A 25,272-nucleotide genomic window follows, 5' to 3' on the forward strand; every position below is an offset into this window, starting at 1 on the left:
AAGGGACTCTTATATATCTTTTACCCAGATTCACTTATTATTTATTATTTAAATCACCATTTGCTTTATCATTTCTTCTCTTTATGAGTGTATATGTAAATATATTTATCACTGTGTGTATATGTATATATTTATATTTTTTATATAGTACATATTTTAAAAAACCATTTAAGAGTTAGAGACATTGTGCTCCCCACCTTTAAATACTTCCATGAACAATGACTACAAACTATAGTTTATCAAAATGAGAAAATTAATAATATTAATCTAATACTGTTATCTAATTCACAATTCATATTCAAAATTTGTCATTTGTACAGTTGTAGCTGTTTTCTTTGTCTAAAATCTAATCCATGTTCATGTGTTTCATTTAATTCCCCTGTCACTTTCGCCCCCTTTATTCTAGAACAGTTCTCAGCCTTTCTTTGGCTTTCTTTACCTTAACATTTTTGAAGATGACAGGACAGTTTTGTAGATGGTTCTTCAGTTTGAATTTGTCAGCTGTCTCTCTGCACTGTTAGATTCAGGCTATCCCTCTTTGGTGGTAATGCTACAGAGTGATGCTGTGTCCTCCATGGGGCATTGTATCAGGAGGCACATGCTACTGATTTGTCCCATTGCTGGCCATGTTAAGTTTGCACAGTGGTTGAGGTGGTGCCTACCAGGTTTCTCCACTGTGAAGCAACTCTTGACTATGTAATCTGTGGAGGACTGTATAAACATCCTTGCTGGAACTCTTGCTACAGCCTCCTCATTGGCCTACCCTCCTCCTGTCTCCCTCCTCCAATATATCCACTCACCATCCTGAAGAGATCTTGCTAAAGCTCAGATCTGACCATGCCACTCCCCTGTTCTGAAGCCTTCAAGGGCTTCCTATCATCTGAGAGATGAAGATCAGACCCCATTCACCCTCAGTCTGCCCCTAAACCCCTCCAACCTTTGCATCCCCTCTCCCCAGCCTTTCTGGAAACCACTGTGCTTTTTCTGGCATCTCTGCTGTTCCCACTGCCTCAATGTGAACCTCTGGGGAATTCCTGTTCCTCCTTTGATACCCAGCTAAGATGTCACCTACTGAGGCTGAGTTCATGCCTCCATCAAGGCACCTGTCACACCCAATGTAGTGCTTCCATTCATGTCCACCTCCCTCACTAGACCACGGATCCCTGAAGGCAGAAGACGCACCCTGTCCCTGAGTCCTGCGCCCAGCACCAGGCACCCCACAAGCCCTCCAGGAATGCCCATAGAGTGAATGAATGCGTAAGTGAATCAATGAATTGGAATAGTCTCAGTCTTACTGGAAAGTTGTCAGAAGTGAAAATGGGAAGCAGTAGACTGGAAAGAGACATTTATTTAAGAAATACTTATTGTGCCAAGAGCCAGGGTTGCAAAGGCCAGCCAAGCAAACTTCAGGAAGCTTTGAGGTTATGGGAAACATCAATTCTAACCAGATGATGGCCCACATGATCATGACATAACCATGTCATTGTCTTGAGGAAGCATCTCCAGCACATAGAACCTCATGTTTGAACAGTGCTTTATAGTTTATAAAGTGCTTTCACAGACATTTTTATTTTTTTAACTTTTTATACACACGGCATAAAGTTTGCCATCTTAACCATTTTTAGGTGTGCAGTTCAGTGGTATTAAATTTATTCGCATTATTACGCAACCATCACCAGATATTTTTATTTTTTAATCTCACAATAAGGTGTTGTCTTAGAGATGACTGTTCTATAGTAAATGCCAAATTTACAAGGCTTTATGAAAGAAACTTTAGAAGATGCCTGTAAGTGTTTATGAAAGTATTATTGAGCCTTGGTGAATCCTAATTCACTAATGAAGAAAAAATAGGAACCACTGATGAGTTTCATCTCCAACCATTACCCACACAGAATATAATTTTGTACTTTTAATAAAACTGTGAGAGTAAATTGCTAGTTTCTACTTTTCCAGATTTTGGTTTTATGGGAAGACCTCAGTCTGAGTCCACCAAGGGAGTCAGGATTTTATTGTTCACCTAACACTGTAGCCCAGTTTTGTTTCTACAATAGCTGCAAGAGATTCAGTGTTTGTACGATAACCAGCCACATACTATCTGGATAATCAACTTAAATGAGATTTTTTTAAAAAGACAACTACAAATCATCTTGCAAATAAATATATACTTGCCAACCATGTAAGCATTATGAGAAAAAGTCAAGGGTGCTGTGGGAGCATATATTGCACCTACCTGGGGCTCAAGAGTTATTGCCTGAGGAAGCGGCCTTTGAGTGTCCATCTGGAGAAGGGAGACATTTGGGTAGTGATGGTTGTGGGGGATAGAGGGTGAGTGCTCCAGGAGAGGGGATGTGTGTGGGCAGGAGCATTGTATTTGGAGGAGCTAAAAGGCCCCTGGAACAGGAAGGCAACGTTATAGGTGGAGGTCAGCGAGAAGCAGACTCCAGCTCTTAAGCTCAGGTGAAGATTTTCATCCCCCTCCTAAGAGCAACAGCATGCTTCAAAGTGTTTTATGTTGCAAAGGGACCAGATGAGAATGGAGAGCCCCAGGCTCACCTGCTGCCAGGCATGTGTGTCGGCTAGTTGGGCAATGAAAAGCTGGTTACTATTTTAGTTTTTCTTCTCCCATTCTCTCTCTCTTTTTTAGAGACAGGGTCTCACTCTTTCACCCAGACTGGAGTGCAATGGTGTGACCATAGCTTACTCTAACCTTGACCTCCTGGGCTCAAGTGATCCTCCGGCCTCAGCCTTTCAAGTAGCTGGGGCTACAGGAGTGTGCCACCATGCCCAGCTAGTTTTTATTTTTATTTTTTGCAGAGACGGAGTCTTGCTGTGTTGTCCAGGCTGGTCTGGAACTCATGGCCGCAAGCAATCCTCCTGCTCTCGCCTTCCAAAGTATTGGGGTTATAGGCATGAGCCCCTGGGCCTGGCCCCATTTCTCTTTTTAAAAACTTTCTATTTGGAAATAATTTCAAATTTTCAGATACGTTTCAAGAATAAGAATAGGACAAAGAATACCCATGTACTCTTTACTCAGATTAATATTAAAAGATTAACATTTCTAGGGCCGGGTGCAGTGGCTCACACCTGTAATCCCAGCACTTTGGGAGGCCAAGGTGGGTGGATCACGAGGTCAGGAGTTTGAGACCAGCCTAGCCAACATGGTGAAACCCTGTCTCTACTAAAGATACAAAAATTAGTCAGCCATGCTGGCGCATGCCTGTAATCCCAGCTACTCGGGAGCCTGAGACAGAAAAATTGCTTGAACCCAGGAGGCAGAGGTTGCAGTGAGCCGAGATTGCACCACTGCATTCCAACCTGCATGACAGAGCAAGACTCCATCTATGGAAAAATAAATAAATAAAAATAACATTTCTTTTAATTATAAAAGCAGCATTTTCTCTTAGCCAAGTTTCAGAAACATGTAATGTACAAAATGGCAGTCCCCTCCTTCCAGCTCCCTTGGGGTTGCCATTTTTGTGAGTTTGGAGTGCATTCTTCCATATCTCTTTCTAAGCTCTGTGCCTGGGAGGGAGCCCTGTGGGTTGGGAGCTCTGGGGTGCAAATGGTATCTGAGGACTCATTTCCACATAGAGTTGGACACCATGATTGCTCAAGGACAGGCAGTGAAGTGGGAAAACAAAATGCTGCAGCTGGTGCCCAGGGCAGGGCAGGTAAGGAGAGCAGGCAACGGGAGTAGAGGGCAGGAGGGGAACCGGGGTTGCCCTCTCATGGACTCTAGGAGGCCCAAAGTTTCTACACTGTCACCTCCCTTTGAGGTCAGGGCTGAAGGGCCACAGTGACCAACAGAGGACCTGTGGAACTGTTAGGACAAGAGCAAGGGAACAGCATCCATCCTGAGTGGAGGAGAATGGTGAAACCCCAGGGTGTAGTTCAGTTACTACAACTCCAACCTGCAATCTGGGTCTCAAGGGGAGGCCAGAAAGACTGGGAGGGACCACCCACCTTCACTCTGCACAGTATCCTCTCTGTGGAGAGGGAAGGCACATGGCAGTCCACCATATTGGGCTGGCCAGTGGCCGTTGATGCCTGTGCTGTTTCTCCAGCTCCTTGGTTAGCTTAATGGAAACATTCAACGAGAAGGCTGAGCAGCTGGTGGAGATTCTAGAAGCCAAGGCAGATGGGCAGACCCCAGTGTCCATGCAGGACATGCTGACCTACACCGCCATGGACATCCTGGCCAAGGTGATGGGTGACAGTCGGGCATGGGGGCCAGGAGGGCCACATGGGGTAGAGGGGTCTCTTCTTTCCCTCTTCCCTTCTCTCTTCCCCTCCCTCCTGCTCCTCTAACATACCAGCAATTCCTCTGTGCTTCATATATTCTGCATACATTCTGTCTCCTTCAATATTCAAAGCAACCTAGTGTGAGATTGGGGCTAGTAACTCATTCTTGGGCAAAGGACAGGTGCAGGGCCTGGCCTGTAGCTGGTCAATGGCAGAAGCAAGATTTGATCTCAGGTCTGCCTGACTCTCAGCCCAAAGGCTGCCTCCCTTCTGCACTCCCTATAGGGTATGACTTGGCTCTTCATCCCAGTAGACTCAGCAGTGGGCCCAGTAACCCCAAACCCCACTTTATGTGGGGGCGGGGCAGGTCAGGGAACTGCAGTGTGGGGACAGTGACTGGATTCCTCTTTATCACATTGCTATTCCTTTATCATTTTTGCTATCCATTCACTTCACTGTGAAGCTAGTATAGAATGAACACTTAAGGAAAGTTGCATTTCAGGGGAAATGCATCTTGTCAAGGAAGAAAGCCAAGTTTATTGAGTAGCTACTATGAGCTACTTCATCCTCATAGCATTCCATGGGGATCAAATTATCATGGGTCATTGTAAGCAGCTGATGATATGATGCATATAAACCCTTAGCCCAGAGTCCAGGTGTCTAGCAGAATGATGCCAGGCTTTGCCCTGGATCTGCTGCCCTTCTGTGCCCCAGGGATGACCTTGCCCTTCTCTCTCCCCCAGGCAGCTTTTGGGATGGAGACCAGTATGCTGCTGGGTGCCCAGAAGCCTCTGTCCCAGGCAGTGAAACTTATGTTGGAGGGAATCACTGCGTCCCGCAACACTCTGGCAAAGGTACTGCCTCAGCACCCCCTCTGGTGACCAGCCACCAGAGCTGTTGTCTTCATTTGCTGAAGAACCTCCTTCAGTGATTTTTTTTTTTTTTTTCCCAGAATGGGTTTTGAGTTCTGGTATGTCTGAAGTGACTTCTGAATCAGGATTTGCATGCATTGCCTAAAGTAAAGGCTTAAAATCAAATTGCCTTAAAGTAAATTAGGAGTTAATCTTTCTCTCATGTGAAATGATCCCCAAAGCAGGCAATGTAGGATGACTATGATGGCTCCACGGTGTCAGATTTTCTGGATCCTTCTGTCTTCCTGTTCCACTGTCTCAGCACATCACCTCATTGTCATAAGATGGCTGCTGTGAAAGGTGCACCCTGCCTGCCACTGCCCGTGCCCACATGGGGCCTGGGAACCAATCTGCCCCACCCGCTGCAGCCACCACCACCTGCACGCACTGTCCAGGGACCAGACATGCCCCACCCACTCCCAGCACCCATGTGCATCATCCAGGAGCCTGAGGAATGGTCTACCATGACTGCTGCCACCAGCGCCTGCCATTGAGAGGGCCTGAGGAGAGGTCTGCCCCACTTGCCGACACTGGCCCCCACATGCATCATCCAGGGGCCTGAGGACAAGCCTGCCCAGCCCACCACCCACTGTTGCCTGCACCCAAGCATGCCATCTGGAGGCCTGGGGATTGGCTTGCCCTGCCTAATGTAGGTAGTGCCTGTGTGCAATATTGGAGGACACCTGAGGATAGGCCCATCCCTCCCGCTACTGCTGGCGCCCACATATGCCATCCAAGGGCCTGAGCACAGGCCCATCCTACCCACTGTTGCCACCAGTGATGCTCAAGGACTGGCCTGCCTGGCATCTCCATCCTCAGCAAAGCCTCAGGATGGCCTCCACTAACAATGACAGTCTAAGCCACTGAGAAACTCAGAGATACCACTGACACTGATTACAGCTGAAGAAATTAAACAGAAACTATGCTACTGTGCCAATCCATAATCAAGCCAAAGCACCCTACCCACCCAACACTATAAATGCACCTATAGAAAAGTCTTTCCCTATGAAAGCCAATCCATAAAATTGGAAGAAGTAACTATTACACTAGATGCACAAAGGGGCAAAAGAAACATGGAAAAAGCAAGGAAATACTATACCTTCAAAGAAACAATAACTCTCCAGCAACAGATTCCAAAGAAAATAAAATTATATGTCTGAAAAAGAATTCAAAATAATGATATTAAACTCTGAGATACAAGAGAACACAGATAAAAATGCAAAGAAATCAGGAAAACAATTCATGACCTGAATGAGAAATTCAACAGAGAGATAGATATCATAAAAGAGAAACAAACAGAAATCTTAAAACTGAGGAAATCAGTGAATAGAATAAAAATATAATTGAAAACTTCAACAATAGACTAGATTAAGCAGAAGAATTTCTGAACTTGAAGACAGGTCTTTTTTGAAGCAACCCAATCAGACCAAAAAAAGAAAAGAATGAAGAAAGCCTTTGTGACATATGAGACAGCAGTAAGTGACCAAATATTCCAGTTCTGGTAATTTCAGGAGAAGAGATGGGCAAAGGCATATGAAACCTATTTAATGAAATAATAGCTGAAAACTTCTCAAGTCTTGCAAAAGATATAGACATCCAGGTACAGGAAATATAGAGATCCAGGTATAGTCATGCTTTGTATAATGATGGGAGCTCAAAAATCTCCGAGTAGATTCAACCCAAAAAGGTCTGCCTTCTCCAAGGCACATTATAGTCAAACTGTTGAAAGTCAAAGACACAGAGAGAATTTTAAAAACAGCAAGAGAGAAGCATGAATTCACATATAAAGGAATCAGACTAACAGTAGATTGCTCAGTGAAAATCTTACAAGCCAGGAGTGATTGGGATAATATATTCAAAGTGCTGGAAATTAAAAACTGTCAGTCAAGATTATAGTACCCAGTAATGCTATACTTCCAAACTGAAAGAGAAATAAAGTCTGTCCCAGAAAAGCAAAAACCGAGGTAAGTCATCACTACTAGACTGGCCCTACAAGAAATGTTTAAGGGAATTCTGCATCTGGAAGTGAAAGGACAATCTCTATCATCATGAAAACACATGAAAGTATAAAGCCCACTGATAGGGCAGATCAGCAAATGAGAAAGAGAAAGGAGTTAAACATTACTATTACAGAATGTTTACCAAACTGCAATGATAAACAGTAAGAGAGGAAGACAGGCACAAAATATATACAGAACAACCAGAAAACAATTAACCAAATGACTAGAGTAAGTCCTTACCTATCAATAATAACCTTGAATGTAACTAGATTAAATTCCCCCACTTAAAAGATATAGATTGACTGAATGGATAAAAAAAATTACCCAACTATATGCTGCTTACAAGAAACTCACTTCGCCTGTAAAGACACATATAGACTGAAAGTAAAGGAATGGAAAAAGATATTCCACACAAACACAAGCCAAAGCTGTCAGGAGTAGCTATAATTATATCAAATAAAACAGACTTTAAGTCAAAAACTGTAAAAAGAGACAAGGTCATTATATAATGATAAAGGGATAAATTCTGCAAGAAGATAAAATACTTCTAAATATATTTTCACCCAATACCAGAGCACCCAGAGATAGAAAGCAAAGATCTAAAGGAAAAGATAGACTCTAATACAGTAATAGCTGGGGACTTCAACACCCCACTCTCAGCACTGGACAGATCATCTAGACAGAAAATCATCACAGAAACATTGGATTTAACTACACTTTAGACCGTATAGACCTAATAGACATTTACAGAACTTTTCATCTAATAGCTGCAGAACATACATTCTTCTCATCAGCACATGAAAGATTCTCCAGGATAGATCATATCTTAGGCCACAAAACAAATTTTAAGAAATTGAAATCATATCAAGTATCTTCTCAGACCACAATGGAATAAAACTAGAAATCAATAACAAGTGAAACTTTGGAAATTGTACAAATACATGGGAATTAAACAATATACTCCTGAATGACCATTGGGTCAATGAAGAAATTAAGAAGGAAATTAAAAAATTCTTGAAACAAATGAAAAGGGGAACACAACATACCAAAACCCATGGGATACAGCAAAAGCAGTGCTAAGAGGGATGTTTATAACAGTAAACACTTACATCAAAAAAGTAGGAAGATTTCAAATAAACAGCCAAATGATATATCTCAAGGAATTAGAAAAGCAAGAACAAATCAAAGCCAAAATTAGTAGAAGGAAATAAATAAATATCAGTGCAGAATTAAAGGAACTAAAGACTAAAAAAGTACAAAGATCAATGAAGTGAAAGGTTGATTTTTGGAAAAGACAAAATCAATAAACCAATAAATAGACTAGCCAAGAAAAAAAAGAAGACCCATATAAATAAAAGCAGAAACTAAAAAGGAGACATTACAACTGATACCACAGAAATACAAAGGATCATTACAGATTTTTATGAACAACTATACACTAACGATAGGAAAACTTAGAAGAAATGGAATTCCTGGACACATACACCCTGCCAAGATGATTGAACAAGGAAGAAATAGAAAACCTGAACAGACCAATGGTGAGTAATGAGATTGAAATACTAATAAAAAGTCTTCCAACAAAGAAAAGCCCATGACCAGATGTCTTTACTGCTGAATTCTCCCAAACCTATGAAGAAGAACACCAATTCTTCTCAAACTATTCCAAAAAATTGAAGAAGAGGGAACTCTTCCTAACTTATTCTATGAGGCCAGCACTACCCTACCCTGATACCACAAACAGACAAGGACACAATAAAAAAAGAAAAACTACATGCCAACGTCCCTGATGAACATAGATGCAAAAATATTCAACAAAATACTAGCAAACAAACCTAATCCAACAACACATCAAAAAGGTAATTCACCATGATTAAGTGGAATTTATCCCAGGGATGCAAGGGTGCTTCAACATACGCAAGTCAATAAATGTTATACATCATATTAACAGGATGAAGGACGAAAACCATATGATCATCTCAATAGATGCAGAAAAAGCACTTGATAAAATTTAACACCACTTCATGATTAAAAACTCTCAACAAATTATGAATAGAAGGAACGTAGCTCAACATAATGAAGGTCGTATATGATATACCCACAGCTAACATCATACTTAGTGGGGAAAAGCTAAAAGTCTTTCCTTTAAGAACTGGAACAAGATAAGGATTCCCACTTTCATCACTCTTATTCAACATAGTACTATTAATAGAAGTGCTAGCCAAAGCAGTCAGGCAAGAGAAAGAAATAAAAGACGTCCAAATTGGAAAAGAAGAAGTCAAACTGTCCCTCTTTGCAGAAGACATGATCTTATATTTAGAAATTCCTAAAGACTCTACCAAAAAACTCTTAGAACTGATGAATGACTTCAGTAAAGTTGTGGGGTAAAAAAAAATCAGCATACAAAATCAGTAGCAATTCTATACACCAATAATGAACTCATGGAAGAAGAAACCAATAAAGCAATCCCATTTACAATTGCTATGTAGAAAATAAAATACCTAGGAATAAATTTAACCAAGGAGGTGAAAGACCTATACAAGGAAAACTACAAAACACTGATGAAAGAAATTGAAGAAGACACAAACAAATGAAAAAACATCCCATGCTCATGGATCGAAAGAATTAATATTGTTAAAATGACCATACTACCTAAAGCAATCTAAAGATTCAATGCAATCTCTGTCAAAATACCAATGACATTCTTCACAGAAATAGAAAAAGCAATCCTAAAATTTGCATGAAACCACAAAAGAGCCCAAATAGCCAAAGCAACTCTGAGCAAAAAGAACAAAGCTGGAGGCACCATACTACCCAATTTGAAAATATACTATAAAGCTACAATAACCAAAACAGCATGGTATTGGTTTAAAAAATAACAACAGACATAGACCAATGTAACAGAATAGACAGCCCAGAAATATATTCATGTATTTACAGGAAACAGACTCAACAAAGGCACCAAGAACATACACTGGGGAAAGAGCAGTGCTGGGAAAACTGGATATCTAAATGCAGAAGAATTAAACCATACCCCTGTCTCTCACCATATACAAAAATCACCTTAAAATGAATAGACTTGGCCGGGCGCAGTAGCTCACGCCTGTAATACGAGCACTTTGGGAGGCCAAGATGGGCGGATCATGAGGTCAGGAGATGGAGACCATCCTGGCTAATATGGTGAAACCCTGTCTCTACTAAAAATACAAAAAATTAGCTAGGTGTGGTGGCACACACCTATAGTCCCAGCTACTTGGGAGGCTGAGGCAAGAGAATCACTTGAACCCGGGAGGCAGAGGTTGCAGTGAGCTGAGATCATGCCACTGCACTCCAGCCTGGGCGACAGAGCGAGACTACAAGACTACGTCTCAAAAAAAAAAAAAAAAATTAATAGACTTAAACATAAGACCTGCAACCATAAAAACACTAGAAGAAAACATAGGGGAAATGCTCCAGGACATTGGTGTAGGCAAACATTTTATAGCTAAGACTTCAAAAATACAGGCAACAACAACAAAAATAGACAAACGCGGCCAGGCATGGTGGCTCATGCCCGTAATCCCAGCACTTTGGGAGGCCAAGGCAGGCAGATCACTTGAGGGCAGGAGTTTCAGACCAGCCTGGCCAACATGGTGAAACCCTGTCTCTACTAAAAATACAAAAATTAGCCAGGCATGGTGTTTGGCATTTGTAGTCCCAGCTACTCAGGAGGCAGAGGTTGCAGTGAGCCGAGATCACCCCACTGCACTCCAGCATGGCTGACAGAGTGAGACTCCATCTCAAAAAAAAAAAAAAAGACGTGTGACTATATTAAATGTGACTATATTAAACTAAAAATGTTCTGCACAGCAAAAGAAACAATCAACAGAATAAAGAGACAACTTGTTAAATGGGAGAAAGAATTTACAAACCACTCATCTGACAAGGAACACAATAGCAAAAAAAAAAAAAGCAAATAATTCCATTAAAAAGTTGGCAAAGGATCTGAATAGACATTTCTCAAAAGACAAATGGCCAAGAGGTATATGAAAAAATGTTCAACGTCACTAATCATCAGATAAATGCAAATCTGTGAGATATCATCTTATCCCAGTTAGAATGGCTATTATCAAAATGACAAAAAATAACAGATGCGGGTGAGGATAGAGAGAAATGGAACTCATGCATTGTTGGCAGGGATGTAAATTTGTATAGCCATTATGGAAAACAGTATGGAGGTTTCTCAAACTAAAAAGAGAACTACCATATGATTCCGCAGTCCCACTACTGGGTATTTATCCAAAGAAAAATCAGTATATCAAAGGGACACCTGCACAATAGCCAAGATATAGAATCAACCTAAGCATCCATCAACAGATAAATGGATAAAGAAAATTTGGTGTAGCTGGGTGTGGCGGTTCATGCCTGTAATCCCAGCACTTTGGAAGGCCAAGGCAGGTAGATCCCCTGAGGTCAGGAGTTCAAAACCAGCCTTTCACATGGTGAAACTCCATCTCTACTAAAAATACAAAAAATTAGCCAGGCATGGTGATGGGCACATGTAATCCCAGCTACTCAGGAGGCTGAAGCAGGAGAATCACCTGAACCTGGAAAATGGAGGTTGCAGTGAGCCGAGATTGTGCCATTGCACTCCAGCCTGGGCAACAAGAGTGAAACCCCATCTCAAAAAAAAAAAAAGAAAGAAAATTTGATGTATATAGACATGGAATGCTATTTGCCCATAAGAAAGAATGAAATCCTGACATTTGGAGCAGTCTGGATGGAACTGGAGATCATTATGTTAAGTGAAACAAGGCAAGACCAGAAAGACAAATATTGCCTGTTCTCCCACATACGTGGGAGCTTAAAAAGTTGATCTCATGGAGGTAAAGAGTATAATGATAGTTACTAGAGGCTGGGAAGGGTGAGTGGGGGGATGAAGAGAAGTTGGTTAATGGGTACAAACATACAGTTATATAGAAGGAATAAGTTTTAGTGTCAGTAGCACAGTGGGTGACTATAGCTAACAGCAAGGTATTGTATATTTCAAAAATAGGGAGATTTGAAATGTTTCCAACACAAATGATAAATGTTTGAGGTGATGAATATCCTAAATATGCTGATTTGACCATTGCACATTGTATTCGTGTATCAAAATATCACATGTACCCCATATGTGTGTATAATTATTATGTATCAATTAAAATATATAGATTTTTAAAAAGATGGTTGCTGCAGCTCCACATATCACCTCCTTATTCCAGGCATGAAGAAGGAAGAAAGGGGAAAGGTGATAGCTGAGTTCATCTCAGGGCCCCCTCCCCTTCCCTGGGACTTCGGCCCCTGAGCTTGCAGCCGCCAATGCAGCCCCATCTTTTTGGCAGTTGATCGCACTCTACTTCCCACTGCTTAGGATTTCTTCTTTCGATGCAAGCCTAGCTGCCTCCACTCATCAGGGGTCCCTTTTTACCTTGCAGGGCCACGTGGATGTTTTAAGCCATCCCGCCCACCACTGCTAAGGATTTGGTGCAGGAAAGGGAGGCTGAGGCCTGGGCTCAGTCTGCCGTCTTGATCCAGTCTCCCTGGCTGCATCTTTTCTAGAATCTCTCACATTCTACTGACCTCCCAGCTTGCCAGTGCCGCTAACGTCATTTCGGGGTGGTGGGGGAGAGGGGAGAGGGAACATGCGTGTTCACTTGGCCATCTGGAGCTGAAACTCTTGTTTAGTTCCTGCCAGGGAAGAGGAAGCAGCTCCGGGAGGTCCGGGAGAGCATTCGCTTCCTGCGCCAGGTGGGCAGGGACTGGGTCCAGCGCCGCCGGGAAGCCCTGAAGAGGGGCGAGGAGGCTCCTGCCGACATCCTCACACAGATTCTCAAAGGTGCGAGGGCCCCCTCTGCGGACTGGGGAGGGCGGGGTGGGCCAGGACGTTCCCCAGGTGATTCATCGCCACTGACTCTGTTTGGCTTAAGAGGAGAAACGCAGTTAGTTATTTTATGAGCCATGGGGAAAGGGAGCAAAGATGTGCTGGGAACTGAGACTCTTCCTTGTTTTTCAGCTGAAGAGGGAGCCCAGGACGACGAGGGTCTGCTGGACAACTTCGTCACCTTCTTCATTGCTGGTTTGTAGCTTTGGTGGTGACCAAGGGCCCGGAGCTCTGCAGAAATGCTATGGACCATGGATCCCTCAAACCCAACTCTTGGGGAATTTTTGGGCTATCTGAGCAGAGCTCACCGCAGGGCTAGGGGGCTGGGCTGAAGGGAGCAGAAGCCCCATCTCCTAGCTGTCTTGGGGGCCTCTGACCTGGTAATGCAGCTGGCAATTGTGGGGATGTGTTTGGCTGTGTGAATGCAGGCATCCCCTCACTCAGAATTCGTGGGGAGGCCTGCATTAGACTGGCACAAAAAGAGATGCTAAGCAGCTTCATTCATTTGCTCATCAGATATTTCCTGAACATGGTTCTTCACCTAGAAGACTCCTCTTCACCCGTCAGTGAGCCCTCCCATGCCTCCTCCCCAGGGAAGCACAGGCTGCCTCAGGCACTCAGCAGAAGCTGACCACAGGCCTGGGGCTCCTCCCCACCACCCATCTCATTGTGTTAAGCTGTTTATTTATTTGTGGTAATTGAGTGAGGTCTGTTCCCCACCAGACTTGATGAGCGAAGGGTCAGGTTGTTTTGCTCACCTCTGTTCTCCCGGGGCCCAGTGTGGTAGGTTCCCATGAACATTGAATGAAGTACACGAACACATGGTTGACACTGGGCACTGGGAAGATGGAGGTGAACAAGATGAGGGACAGTTTCTAGCCTATTGGTGGAGGTGGAAAGACAGAGAGACAAATACTGACGGACGAAGAGGTCTGCAGGTGAACGGCATGGAGGAAGGCCCTTTAGGTGGGAGAAGCACTTGCAGATGCCCCAGGAGATTAGAAGCGGCCAGTGTTAAAGCAAGGCTGCAGGGCGCCATTCCCTGCAATGGATAGAAAGGACTTGCGGAACCAATGGCTGGTCCTCATTCCTGCAGCTGGGAACCCAGGTCCTGGATGAGGCTTCTGGACAGACCTAGCCTCAGTCTCCTCATCTGTAAAATGGGGGCCTTGAGGCGCTCTCCAGGCTTCTATCCAGCCTTCCAGAGACAGTTTATTAATCCCGTCTCGTCCCTCCAGTCTATCCCTGAGCCCTGCGTCCAGATGCTATGGGGGACTGGCCGAGGGCAGGGTAGGTTGTGTCTGTCTTTCCCTTTGCCTGTGAGGAAACTGAGGCCTAGGAGGGAAGTGGCCTCCTATAGTCACAGCCCGCGATGCAGAGCTGGGGCCAGGGCTGCTGTGTTCTCCCACCCTGCTCCCTGGCTGAGGGCTCCGCTGGCTGTGTGACTGGCCCACCTCCACACCCTAGGAGCTGGGCCCTGCTTCCCAGCTCTGACTTGCTGTAAGTTACAGGCCCTTCTCCTGCATTCAGGCAGGCCCCTCAAGCCCCTTGGCTCCTTTAGAGTAAACTCACGTCTGTTCCCTCCCAGGCCAGCTTGGAGGGGTTGACTCTATCACCTTGGCCAGACCCTGCCAGAACTCAAAATCAGCCTCCCGAAATGTCCACCACCCCCTCATAGAACCTCAGGGTCATGGGGGGCTTTTGTGTGCACCCTGCAGCCTGGGAAGGCGAGGCCTTGGGCTCACGGGCTTTGAATTGTGTCCCTCCCCACTCTCCCTGCTGTGTGACCAAAGAGACCCATTCCTCTCCACCTCCACTTTTTCTTCTCCAAAATGGAGGCGAGCACCTCCCCGGGCCAAGTGAGACCCAGACGATGGTTCAAGGAAGGGGCTTTTAGAGCCAGATGCCTGGGGGCACATGCCATTTACATGCCAGCACTGGCTGGCATAGAGGCAGGCACAAACTGTCTCCTTCATCCTGTGGCCCCATGTGGAGCAACCACCGTCCTCCCTTCCCACAGGTCACGAGACCTCTGCCAACCACTTGGCGTTCACAGTGATGGAGCTGTCTCGCCAGCCAGAGATCGTGGCAAGGTATGGGGGCTGCTCTTGGGGCTGGCAAAGAGGTCTGTCTGATGTCTTGTTCCTGAGGGCCACCTGCCCCCACCTCCCATGGTTGAGTCCCCTCAACATGCCCTGCTTCCCCTGGGCCTTGGCACGTGCTGTTCCCTCTCTTGGAAGCGCTCTCCCTGCTTTTCCCCTGGAGAACACACCTCCTCCTCCCACTCCTCTTCTAGAAAGGGCTTCTCAGATCCCTAAAGGAGCCACCCCATGTTTCCCCTCCGAGCCTCCTCCCGACTCATGAATGTGTTTCCCCTGGGACTGTTTCATCATGTCTATTTCAGCCATGAGACCAGAAGCTCCAGGAGGGCAGGGACCGTGGTTTTTTCCCTCCCCACAGCGTACCCAGTGCCTGGCCAGGGCCTGGCAGTGAGGATGGAGCAGAATCCCTGCTAAATTGCCAAGAGCGTGCTTGTCTTCTGATGGCAAGACAAAGGAGGGTGTCCCTGGGGAGGTGGTATTTGAGTTGGGCCATTGGTTTCCTTAAATACAAACAGGCTCCCTCCGGGACAGTTGCATGGAGTGGCTGAAGCAAGTGTCAAAGCTCTCTGAACGCACCAACAGGCTGGATGGGAGCTCTGGGGAGGTGGGGTCAGGCCTTCAATTACAATTATTAGTCATCAGCAGCATATAAGGGCGGAAGTGAAAGATTGTGTGAAAATATACAATCTTTCTAGGGTTTAAAAATAAGTATAATTGTAATAAGCATTTCGTATAAAAATTTTGGGAAAAGCAGAAAAGCTATAATAATAATAATAAACCCACCCATGGCACCCCACCCACCCAGCGGCACTTCACTGTTAACTGCTGAGTATCTGTTCAGCACCTTCTCACCTACGCATGAGCAGCTTTGCCGTGTTTTTTGTCGCCTGGTTGTACAGCTGGCTTTTATTCCCCATGAACCTTACCACAGCATTGCCTACCTCATTGTAACCTCCTCCCAAATCCACTCTTTAAAAAATTGTGGTAAAATATACATAACATAAACTTTTACATTTTCATTGTTTTTAAGCCCACAGTTTAGTGGCATTAAGGGCATTCACATTGTGAATGTCATCCCCCTCCACTATTTTTATTTTTACTTTTTTGAGACAGAGTCTTGCTCTGTTGCCCAGGCTGGAGTGCAGTCTCAGCTCACTGCAACCTCCGCCTCCCCAGTTCAAACAATTCTCCTGCCTCAGCCTCCAGAGTAGCTGGGATTACAGGTGTGCACCACCACACCTGGCTAATTTTTTTTTTTTTTTTTTTTGTATTTTTAGTAGAGACGGGGTTTTGCCATGTTGGCCAGGCTGGTCTCAAACTCCTGGCCTGAAGTGATCCACCCATCTTGGCATCACAAAGTGCTGGGATTACAGGTGTGAGCCACTGCTCCTGGCCTCCGTCTCCAGACCTTTTTCATCTTCCCAAACTGAAAATCTGTCGATTCTCCCCTCCTCCATCCCTGGTAACCACCATTCCACTTCTGTCTCTATGTGTTTGTCTATTCTAGGTGACTTATGTAAGTGGACTCATACAGTATTTGTCTTTTTTGTGACTGGCTTGTTTCACTCAGATAATGTCCTCCAAGTTCATCCATGTTGCAGTATGTGTCAGAACTCCCTTCCTTTTTTTTCTTTTCTTTTTTCTTTTTTTTTTTTTTTTTAAGACAGAGTCTCACTCTGTCGCCCAGGCTGCAGTGCAGTGGCACAATCTCAGCTCACTGCAAGCTCCACCTCCCGGGTTCATGCCATTCTCCTGCCTCAGCCTCCCAAGTAGCTGGGACTACAGGTGCGCGCCACCATGCCTGGCTAATTTTTTTTTGTATTTTTAGTAGAGATGGGGCTTCACGGGTTAGCTGGGATGGTCTTGATCTCCTGACCTCATGATCCACCCGCCTCGGCCTCCCAAAGTGCTGGGATTACAGGCATGAGCCACCGCGCCCGGCAGAACTCCCTTTCTTTTTAAGACTTACTAATGTTCCATTGTAAGCATCTATCCCATTTTGCATATTCATACATCTGTCCATGGATACCTGGGTTGCTTCTACCATTTGTCTATTTTGAATAATGCTGCTATGAGGATGGGTACACAAATATCTTTTTAAGTCCCTGCTTTCAGTTGTTTTGGGTTTATACTCAGAAGTGGGATTGCTGGATCATATGGTGATTCTATTTTTAATTTTTTGAAGAATCACCATACCGTTTTCCATAACGGCTGAACCATTTTACATTCCCACCAGCAGTGCGCAAGGGTTCTTTCTGATTTGTCCACATCCTCTACAATACTTTTGTGTTTATTGGGATGAGAACCATCCTAATGAGTATGAAGTGGTCCAGATCCACTCTTTTTTTTTTTTTTTGAGACGGAGTCTCGCTCTGTTGCTAGGCTGGAGTGCAGTGGCTCTACCTCTGCTCACTGCAAACTCCACCTCCCAGATTCAAGTGATTCTCATGCCTCAGCCTCCCAAGTAGCTGGGATTACAGGCACCCGCCACCACTCCCAGCTAATTTTTGTATTTTTAGTAGAGACAGGGTTTCACCATGTTGGCCATGCTGGTTTCCTACAGCCAATCCCAAACATCACACACAAAGGGTGGATGTTTTAGGACCCCTGGAACATGGTTCCCAGTGGTTTGGGCACTGTTTTGGATGTGGCCATCACTGGATCTCTTTAACAGTCTTTGGGCTGGGCACAGTGGCTCACGCCTGTAATCCCAGCACTTTGGGAGGCTGAGGTGGGCAGATCACCTGGGGGTCAGGAGTTCAAGACCAGCCTGGCCAACATGGTGAACCCTGTCTCTACTAAAAATACAAAAATTAGCTGAGCATGGTGGTGGGCGCCTGTAATCCCAGCTACTCAGGAGGCTGAGGCGGGAGAATTGCTTATATCCTGAGGGGAGGGCAGAGGTTGCAGTGAGCCAAGATTGCACCACTGCACTCCAGCCTGGGTGACAGAGCAAGACTTTGTCTCAAAAAATAAAGCTACAAGTAACAGTGTTTGTGAGTGGGGAGCCCCATGCGTCTCTCTTCACGCTTCCTTCCAATGCCCTCTTCTTAAAGCTAAGTAAGTCGGGGACAGGCTCCCTTTGGAGACGAACTTGTCTTTGTCTTACCCCACAGGCTGCAGGCCGAGGTGGATGAGGTCATTGGTTCTAAGAGGTACCTGGATTTCGAGGACCTGGGGAGACTGCAGTACCTGTCCCAGGTGTGGGAAGTAGGAGGGAAGCTTCTGGGCGGATGTGGGTGATCATGTCATCATGCCTGCTTCCTCCCTGGACCTTTTAGGACAGTGGTTCTCAAACTTTGCTGCATAGGATCCTCCCCCAGAAGATTTAAAGTATCCTGAGGCCCAGGCTGCCCCAGACTAATGACATCAGAGTCAAAGAGCTCCCCAGGTCACCCCAGTATTCAACTTAGGTTGGAAACTGGCCCTTTAGTAAATGGTGCCGTATTTGTGCTTCCCGGCTAGGCTGGGGTTCCGGATCCTTAAGCTTCCCCTGGTGGAGTCAGGCTCAGCAGAGCCTCCCCATGCTGCCGCCGCACAGCAGGAGGGCTTGCAGCTTCTGCTGTGGCTCTCTGGAATGGTGGGACCCCTGATTCCTGGTCCCAGCTCTGCCATTGTGGCCTTGCACACTCCCTTCTCCTTCTGGACCTCAGTTTCTCCATCTGTCACGTGACGGTGAGGCTGATGTCCCAGGGGCCTGGGACCCAGGCCAGGGCGAGGGTATGCACTCAGCCTGTGGGTGGGAAAGACAGGGGTCCCAGGCATGCCGCCGGCCGGCATGATCTGTGGCCTCTCCCGACTTTCCTTGTTATCTCCCCTTGTGGCTTCTCCAGGTCCTCAAAGAGTCGCTGAGGCTGTACCCACCAGCATGGGGCACCTTTCGCCTGCTGGAAGAGGAGACCTTGATTGATGGGGTCAGAGTCCCCGGCAACACCCCGCTCTTGGTGGGTGGAGACCCTGGGGGTCCTGGGGTGGGCTGGGCTGCTTGCCCCAATGGTGGTGAATTTGGGACTCACCAGGGGAGCCTGTGGCCCTGTTCCCATCATTGCAATGGGCCTCACTGGCTGCCCTGTTCTTTCTCATGGAGTCTCACCATAGCCCTGTGAGGGCTTTTTCCCCTCGTCACACTGTCCAGCAGAAGATTACAGGGGGTCATTCTGGAAGGGAGGTGCCCCATTTACAGCTGAGGACACTGAGGTTCAGAGAGGTTAGGTCACTTTCCTGGGGTCACACAGCTGGTGAAGAGCAGATATGGAAAGTGCCCAGTTTCACAGTTGACCCAAACTTGTCCTGGTTCCTTCTCTCCTCACATTTTACAGCCCTTTCTCTCTCGGCTTTCTCCCCAGACCTCCTTTACTTTGTGTCTCTTTGTTTGCTTACTTGTTCATTTATCCATTCATCCAGGCATTTACTCATGTATGATAGCCCCTAAACCCACCCCCAAACCAGGAAACTAGGATGTAGTCACTCCCTGCTCCCCTGACAAGGAATCACTAATCTGAATTGTGTGTTTGCCGTTCCCGTGTGTGTGTGTGTGTGCGTGCGCGCGCCTGTGTGCATTCACGCAGTAATATGTTGTAGGACTTGTTTTTTGACTCAGTATAAAGTTGGTAAGATTTGTGTAGGTTTCTCCACAAGGCCGTAGGACAACCACCATCGCTGATCAGTTCTCAGGTGACAGGCATTTGAGAGGTGTCCAGTTTGTCCCTATCTCGAGCACCACAGCAACGATGCCATTTCTGTCCGCCTGTCCAGGAACAGTGTGCAACTCAGCTCCTCGGACATTTACCCAGAAGTGAGAGGGCTGGGTTGTAGGACCCGTGACTGTTCAGCTTTACAAACTAACGCCACATTGTTTTCCAAAGTGGCTGCACCAACTTGGACGCCCAGTAGTGGTGAGAGAGAGCACCTGCTGTTCTTCCTCATCTCCAACACTTAGCATGGTCCAATTTTGTATCTGCTGCCATCCAAATATGTGTTTTTAAAAAAGTATTTCACTGTGGTCTTGATTTATGCTTTCCTGATTACTAACTAGTAAGAGTGAGCATCTGACCCTGCTTTCTCTGTCTCTGAGATGTGGGCTCAGTTTCCCTTTTTGGGTAGTATGTTTTTTTGTATTGCTATGTAGAGCGTTATTTTATTTTATTATTTTTTACGGCATACATTTATTTACTATTATTTTCATTATTTTGTTTTTAGATAGAGTCTTGCTCTGTCCCCCGGGCTAGAGTGCAGTGGCGCCATCTTGGCTCACTGCAACCTCTGCCTCCCGGGTTCAAGCGATTCTCGTGCCTCGGCCTCCCGAGTAGCTGGGACTACAGGCACACACCCCCACGCCTGGCTAATTTTTGTATTTTTAGTAGAGATGGGGTTTCACCAGGTTGGCCAGGCTATTCTCAAACTCCTGACCTCAAGTGATCCACCTGCCTCGGCCTCCCAAATTGCTGGGATTACAGGCGTGAGCCAGCGCGCCCAGCCCTAGAGCTTTCTTTTAAAAACTCATGTGTTAATCTTTTGTCTGGTATGTTTGTCATCTTTGTGGCTTGTCTTCATTAATGTGTTTTTGATGATCTGCATGTCTTAATATTTTTAACAATTACTTCTTTTGCTTTGCCTTGTTTAAGAAATCCTTCTCTATCCTGAGTTCAGGACATTCACTTACATTGTCCTCAGTTTTACATTTTTCTTTTCAAAGTTGAGCTTGTAACTACCTGGAATTGATTTTGTGTGTGGTTTCAAGGTAGGGACCTTTCTGTATTGACTTGCCAGGGCTGTTGTAACAAAGTGCCACAGACTTTGGCTTAAACAACAGAAATTTATTTTCTCCCAGTCCTGGAGGCTGGAAGTCTGAGATCAAGGTGTTGGAGGTTGGTTTCTTCTGAGGGCTCACTCCTTGGTGTGCAGACAGCCGCCTTCTCCCTGTGTCTCCACATGGTCTTCCTTCTGTGTGTCTGTGTCCTAATCTCCTCTTATAAGGACACCAACCAGGTTGGATTAGGGCCCATCCTAAGTACCTCATTTTAAGTTAATTACCTCGTTAAAGACCTTGTCTCCAAACACAGCCGCATTCTGAGGTACTGGGGGTTAGGACTCCGACATATGAATTTGTGGGGGGCAAAATTCAGCCCATGACAGGATCCTTTTTATTTTTACCTATGAGGAAGGAGGAGCCCCAGTCCCTGCTCGCAGCCCCTCTCCTCCCAGGGTTCTGCCCTGCCTCCTCCAGCATCCATCCAAGCCTCATCTGTGGCCACTCTGTCATCTGTTTTGCCGAGCTTTCTTTTTTAATACTCCTGTACCGATACCACTGTGCCTTAACAGCCATCTCCTTAGATCCCCTTACAGCCGGCAGGGGAAGCCCTGTGGCTCACTCTCAGCCTGGGGGTGCCACCCTGTGGGCTTTGAGTGGGCAGACTGGGCTCCAACCCCACCTCTGCTCCTGGCTGACTGGGTCATCTCCATCAGGCCTTCGGCTTCCTCTTTGTTAGGTGGGGGGAGTGGTGAGTATCAGTAGGATGACGTACATCATGTGTCTGGCAACAATCCCCGGCACATCGTAGGTGCCCTAAACCCAGCCCCCACGCCTGATGCTCCCACACACTTGCTGGAGCTCAGCTCCAGGGCTCCCTGCACCCTCTGCTGCACTGACCCCCAGCACAGAGAGCCAGGGGTGGAATAGGCTTAGGAGGAGATTTTGTCCCAGTGTTTGGAGGCCAAGGACACGGAGTGAGCGTCACCCCCACTCAGGAGGCACTACACGTGCACGCGGAAGGCTGGTGGGGTCTGCAGCTCCTCCACTCCCACCCCTGCTGAAGTAGCCTTGAGTTGAAGAGAAACTGAATATAACAGTTCTCGGGATCTAGAGGAAGTTGGCCTCACAGAGTCAGATCTGAGTTTGAATCCCGGTTTGGCCATTTATTCGCCTGGTGACTTCAGGTGAGTCACTGAGCCTCTCTCTGGGTCTCAGTTTCCTCATCTGTAAAATGGGGACAATGACGGCTCCCCTACAGGGCTGAGCCCAGCACAGGATGACGCAGTACGCCCAGCTGGCATAGTCAACTGTCCCCGCTCTTCCTCTTAAGGGATTTTCTAGGGGGCCAGTGCAATGGACACCAACCTAGATGGGGGGTGAAGACGTGGGGGGAGGAGAGTGGGACCCACTCTGCTCTGAGTAGCCCTGTTGGGTGGCCTCAGTGGCTCAAGAGGTGCCAGGGGAACAACCTGGGAACCAGAGATGAGCGGACCCTTTGCCCGCAGTTCAGCACCTATGTCATGGGGCGGATGGACACATACTTTGAGGACCCGCTGACTTTCAACCCCGATCGCTTCGGCCCTGGAGCACCCAAGTAAGTCCCTCCTGGAGCTGCCCATGAGTGGGGCTGGCGGGAGAAGGACAGACACAGCGGCCTCTGATCTGAGCCAGAGGCACCCACTCAGCCCACATAGCCTTCCAGATCCCTGTGAGGTGGTTGTGGAGGAAATCACAGCTCAGAGAGGTTAAGTAACTTGCCCAAGTGGCAGAGCAGGGGTCTGGCCCCAGCTCAGTCTGGTTCTAAAGTCCATGCTCATAAGCAGCACCAAATACTGGGAAGCTGGGTGACTTCACCTCCCCAAGCCTTGAGGTTCCTGTCTGAGAAATGGGACCATCCGTGGCTGCATCTGCAAGTTGCTGTGGGGGTCAACGCGTTAAGGTACCAAAGCCATGGTGGGAAGAGCTGGACTCCACAGCCTGCCTGAGTGTTCAGATCCAGGCTCTGCCCAGAGCTGGATGTAAATTTATAACCTGGAGTGAGTTGTTTTGCCCCTCTGAGCCTCAGTTTCTCCATCTGTGAAATGGGGACAACAGCAGTTCCTTCCGGGAGGGTAAAAGGAGGAGAAAAAGAGAGAATGCAGATCCAGCCCTCGGCAGAGTCAGCGGTTCATGCTTTGCATGCAAAGTGCCCAGCCCCTGGCTCAAAGTCTGTGTTCATCCAGACCTGGGTTAACTACTGTCTTCCTTGTGTTGTCCCTGTGGGGATGCCTGGGGCTGCTGGCCTCGTGATTCCTCTCTTTCCCTGCAGGCCACGGTTCACCTACTTCCCCTTCTCCCTGGGCCACCGCTCCTGCATCGGGCAGCAGTTTGCTCAGGTAGGAGGGGCAGGGCTGTGGTTCTGCCCAGGAGTAGCTGCAGGGGTGGGGGCTCATCCTGAGCCGGGAAGCATCTCAGAACCCCTGCTCTGGGGCTGCTGGGCTGTGGGCTCGGGACCCAGCGGAGCCAGACCCAGAGGACTGGCTGTGTTTTGCATGGAGGAGAGCGCAAAACAGGAGGCTCCCCAGGCTCTCACAGGCTCTCCAGGAGGAGAGCCGGCTGTGACATTTGCTGCTCATTCACTCACTCATTCTGTCTTTGCTTCTTCATTCCTTCCTCATTTTGCCCGCTGGGCCCAGATGGAGGTGAAGGTGGTCATGGCAAAACTGCTGCAGAGGCTGGAGTTCCGGCTGGTGCCCGGGCAGCGCTTTGGGCTGCAGGAGCAGGCCACACTCAAGCCACTGGACCCCGTGCTGTGCACCCTGCGGCCCCGTGGCTGGCAGCCCGCACCCCCACCGCCCCCCTGCTGAGGGGGCCTCCAGGCAGGACGAGACTCCTCGGGCAAGGGCCGTGCCCACCCACCTCTGCTGCCCACGGCCACCCACCCTTCTCCCCTGCCCTGTCCCCTGGGCCACCCTTCGCACTGGCTTCCAGCGGGCCCTCTGCCGACCGCCTGCTTCACACCCCTCAGCGCTCCCTGTCGCCTGCGGACTCCATGGCCCTTCCTGGACTGGCCCTTGCCCAACTCCCAGCCACCACCACTGTCCCTACCACTGAGCCCTTGCACAGGCCACTTCCTCAGACGAGACACCCTAACTCTTGCTCACTCCCTAAAGCCCTCTTCAGGGGTCACCTCCTCCAAGAAGCCCTCCTTGCCACCCCCAGCCGGCAGGGGCCCCTCCTCTGTGCTCCCTCGGTCACCTGTGCTACCTCTAACACCACACTGACCACACTGTATCGTGAGTGTCCGTTGACGTGACCAATTGCCCTGCCAGGCTGTCAGCGCCTCAAGGGTAGGGTCTGCGTGTGATTTGTCTCTGAGCCCCCTGTGCCCACCCAGGGCCCGGCACAGAGTCGATGCTCAATAAATGTGTGTTGACTGCATGAATGACCTGGAACCAGGCCATGCGCTCTCGCCTCAGCTTGCTCATCTGTGAAAAGGGGGAGATGCGGAGGCTGGCACAGCTTTGGAAGCCACCAGCCCGCAGATGCCCCGCAGATGCCCTGACAACGCTGCCTTGGGAGAGACTGCCCCAGGTTACCAGCCTGTTCCCTGTGCTGTATTCACGGCCATGCCCCTGGGTGTTGTGTGAGGTTGGGCCTGGGTAGGTGACTGGCTCTGAGAGCTGGATTTGAGAGGTCAGGGAGGCCCCTGGGCCTCTCTTGGGAGCAGCTTGGTGGAGCTGAGCCCCGTGCCTGTGGGCACCTGCTGCCCTCCTGACCTGGCAGGGGGGCAGGGCAGGTGAGACTGCATCCCTCGTGGTGGTGATGGGAGAAGCTGTCCCTTCCTCTCCAGGGCCGTGTCCTCTGAGCTCATCCAAGGAAGAGGTCCTGCCCTGAGTTTCTCCTTCAGCCATTGGGAGCTTGTCTTTGTGCAGAGAGAAAAAGCGCCCTCATGGCCCGGTGCGGTGGCTCACGCCTGTAATTCCATCACTTTGGGAGGCCAAGGTAGGAGGATCACCCGAGGTCAGGAGTTCAAGACCAGCCTGGCCAACATGGCGAAACCCTGTCCTTACTTAAAAATACAAAAATTAGCCGGGCATGATGGTTGGGTGCCTGTAATTCCAGTTACTTGGAGTCTGAAGCAGGAGAATCGCTTGAACCGGGGAGGCAGAGGTTGCAGTGAGCCCAGATCGCACCACTGCACTCCAGCCTGGGCGACAGTGAGACTCCGTCTAAAAAAAAAAAAGAAAAGAAAAAGCTGCCCTCTCCCCTGCCTGGGCCATGTGCCCCCTGGGGAGACCCCCTCCCCAAACAGGGAAGGCACAGATGTGTGCTGGCCTGTGATGTGCATTGTTGGCCTCCTTCGGTCCTTGCCGCAGTCTTGAAT

General features: G+C 47.7%; 1 protein-coding gene across 2 annotated transcripts in view; it reads left to right on the top strand.

Annotated features, from left to right (window-relative positions):
- CYP46A1 (cytochrome P450 family 46 subfamily A member 1) overlaps positions 1-24,344 on the top strand; it is a 42,506-nt gene extending 18,162 nt beyond the window's left edge. For both annotated transcript variants that reach the window (XM_003832850.5, XM_063596120.1), the window contains 10 exons: positions 4,065-4,203; positions 4,986-5,096; positions 12,857-13,007; positions 13,185-13,247; positions 15,073-15,145; positions 18,271-18,355; positions 18,988-19,098; positions 22,412-22,500; positions 23,215-23,281; positions 23,582-24,344. In XM_003832850.5, coding sequence (XP_003832898.1) covers positions 4,065-4,203; positions 4,986-5,096; positions 12,857-13,007; positions 13,185-13,247; positions 15,073-15,145; positions 18,271-18,355; positions 18,988-19,098; positions 22,412-22,500; positions 23,215-23,281; positions 23,582-23,752 — 1,060 coding nt within the window. In that variant the 3' untranslated portion in view covers positions 23,753-24,344. The remainder of the gene's footprint in view (positions 1-4,064; positions 4,204-4,985; positions 5,097-12,856; positions 13,008-13,184; positions 13,248-15,072; positions 15,146-18,270; positions 18,356-18,987; positions 19,099-22,411; positions 22,501-23,214; positions 23,282-23,581) is intronic.
- The last annotated feature ends 928 nt before the right edge of the window (positions 24,345-25,272 follow it).

The sequence above is a fragment of the Pan paniscus genome, chromosome 15 (genome assembly GCF_029289425.2).
Source record: "Pan paniscus chromosome 15, NHGRI_mPanPan1-v2.0_pri, whole genome shotgun sequence".
NCBI lineage: Eukaryota > Metazoa > Chordata > Mammalia > Primates > Hominidae > Pan > Pan paniscus.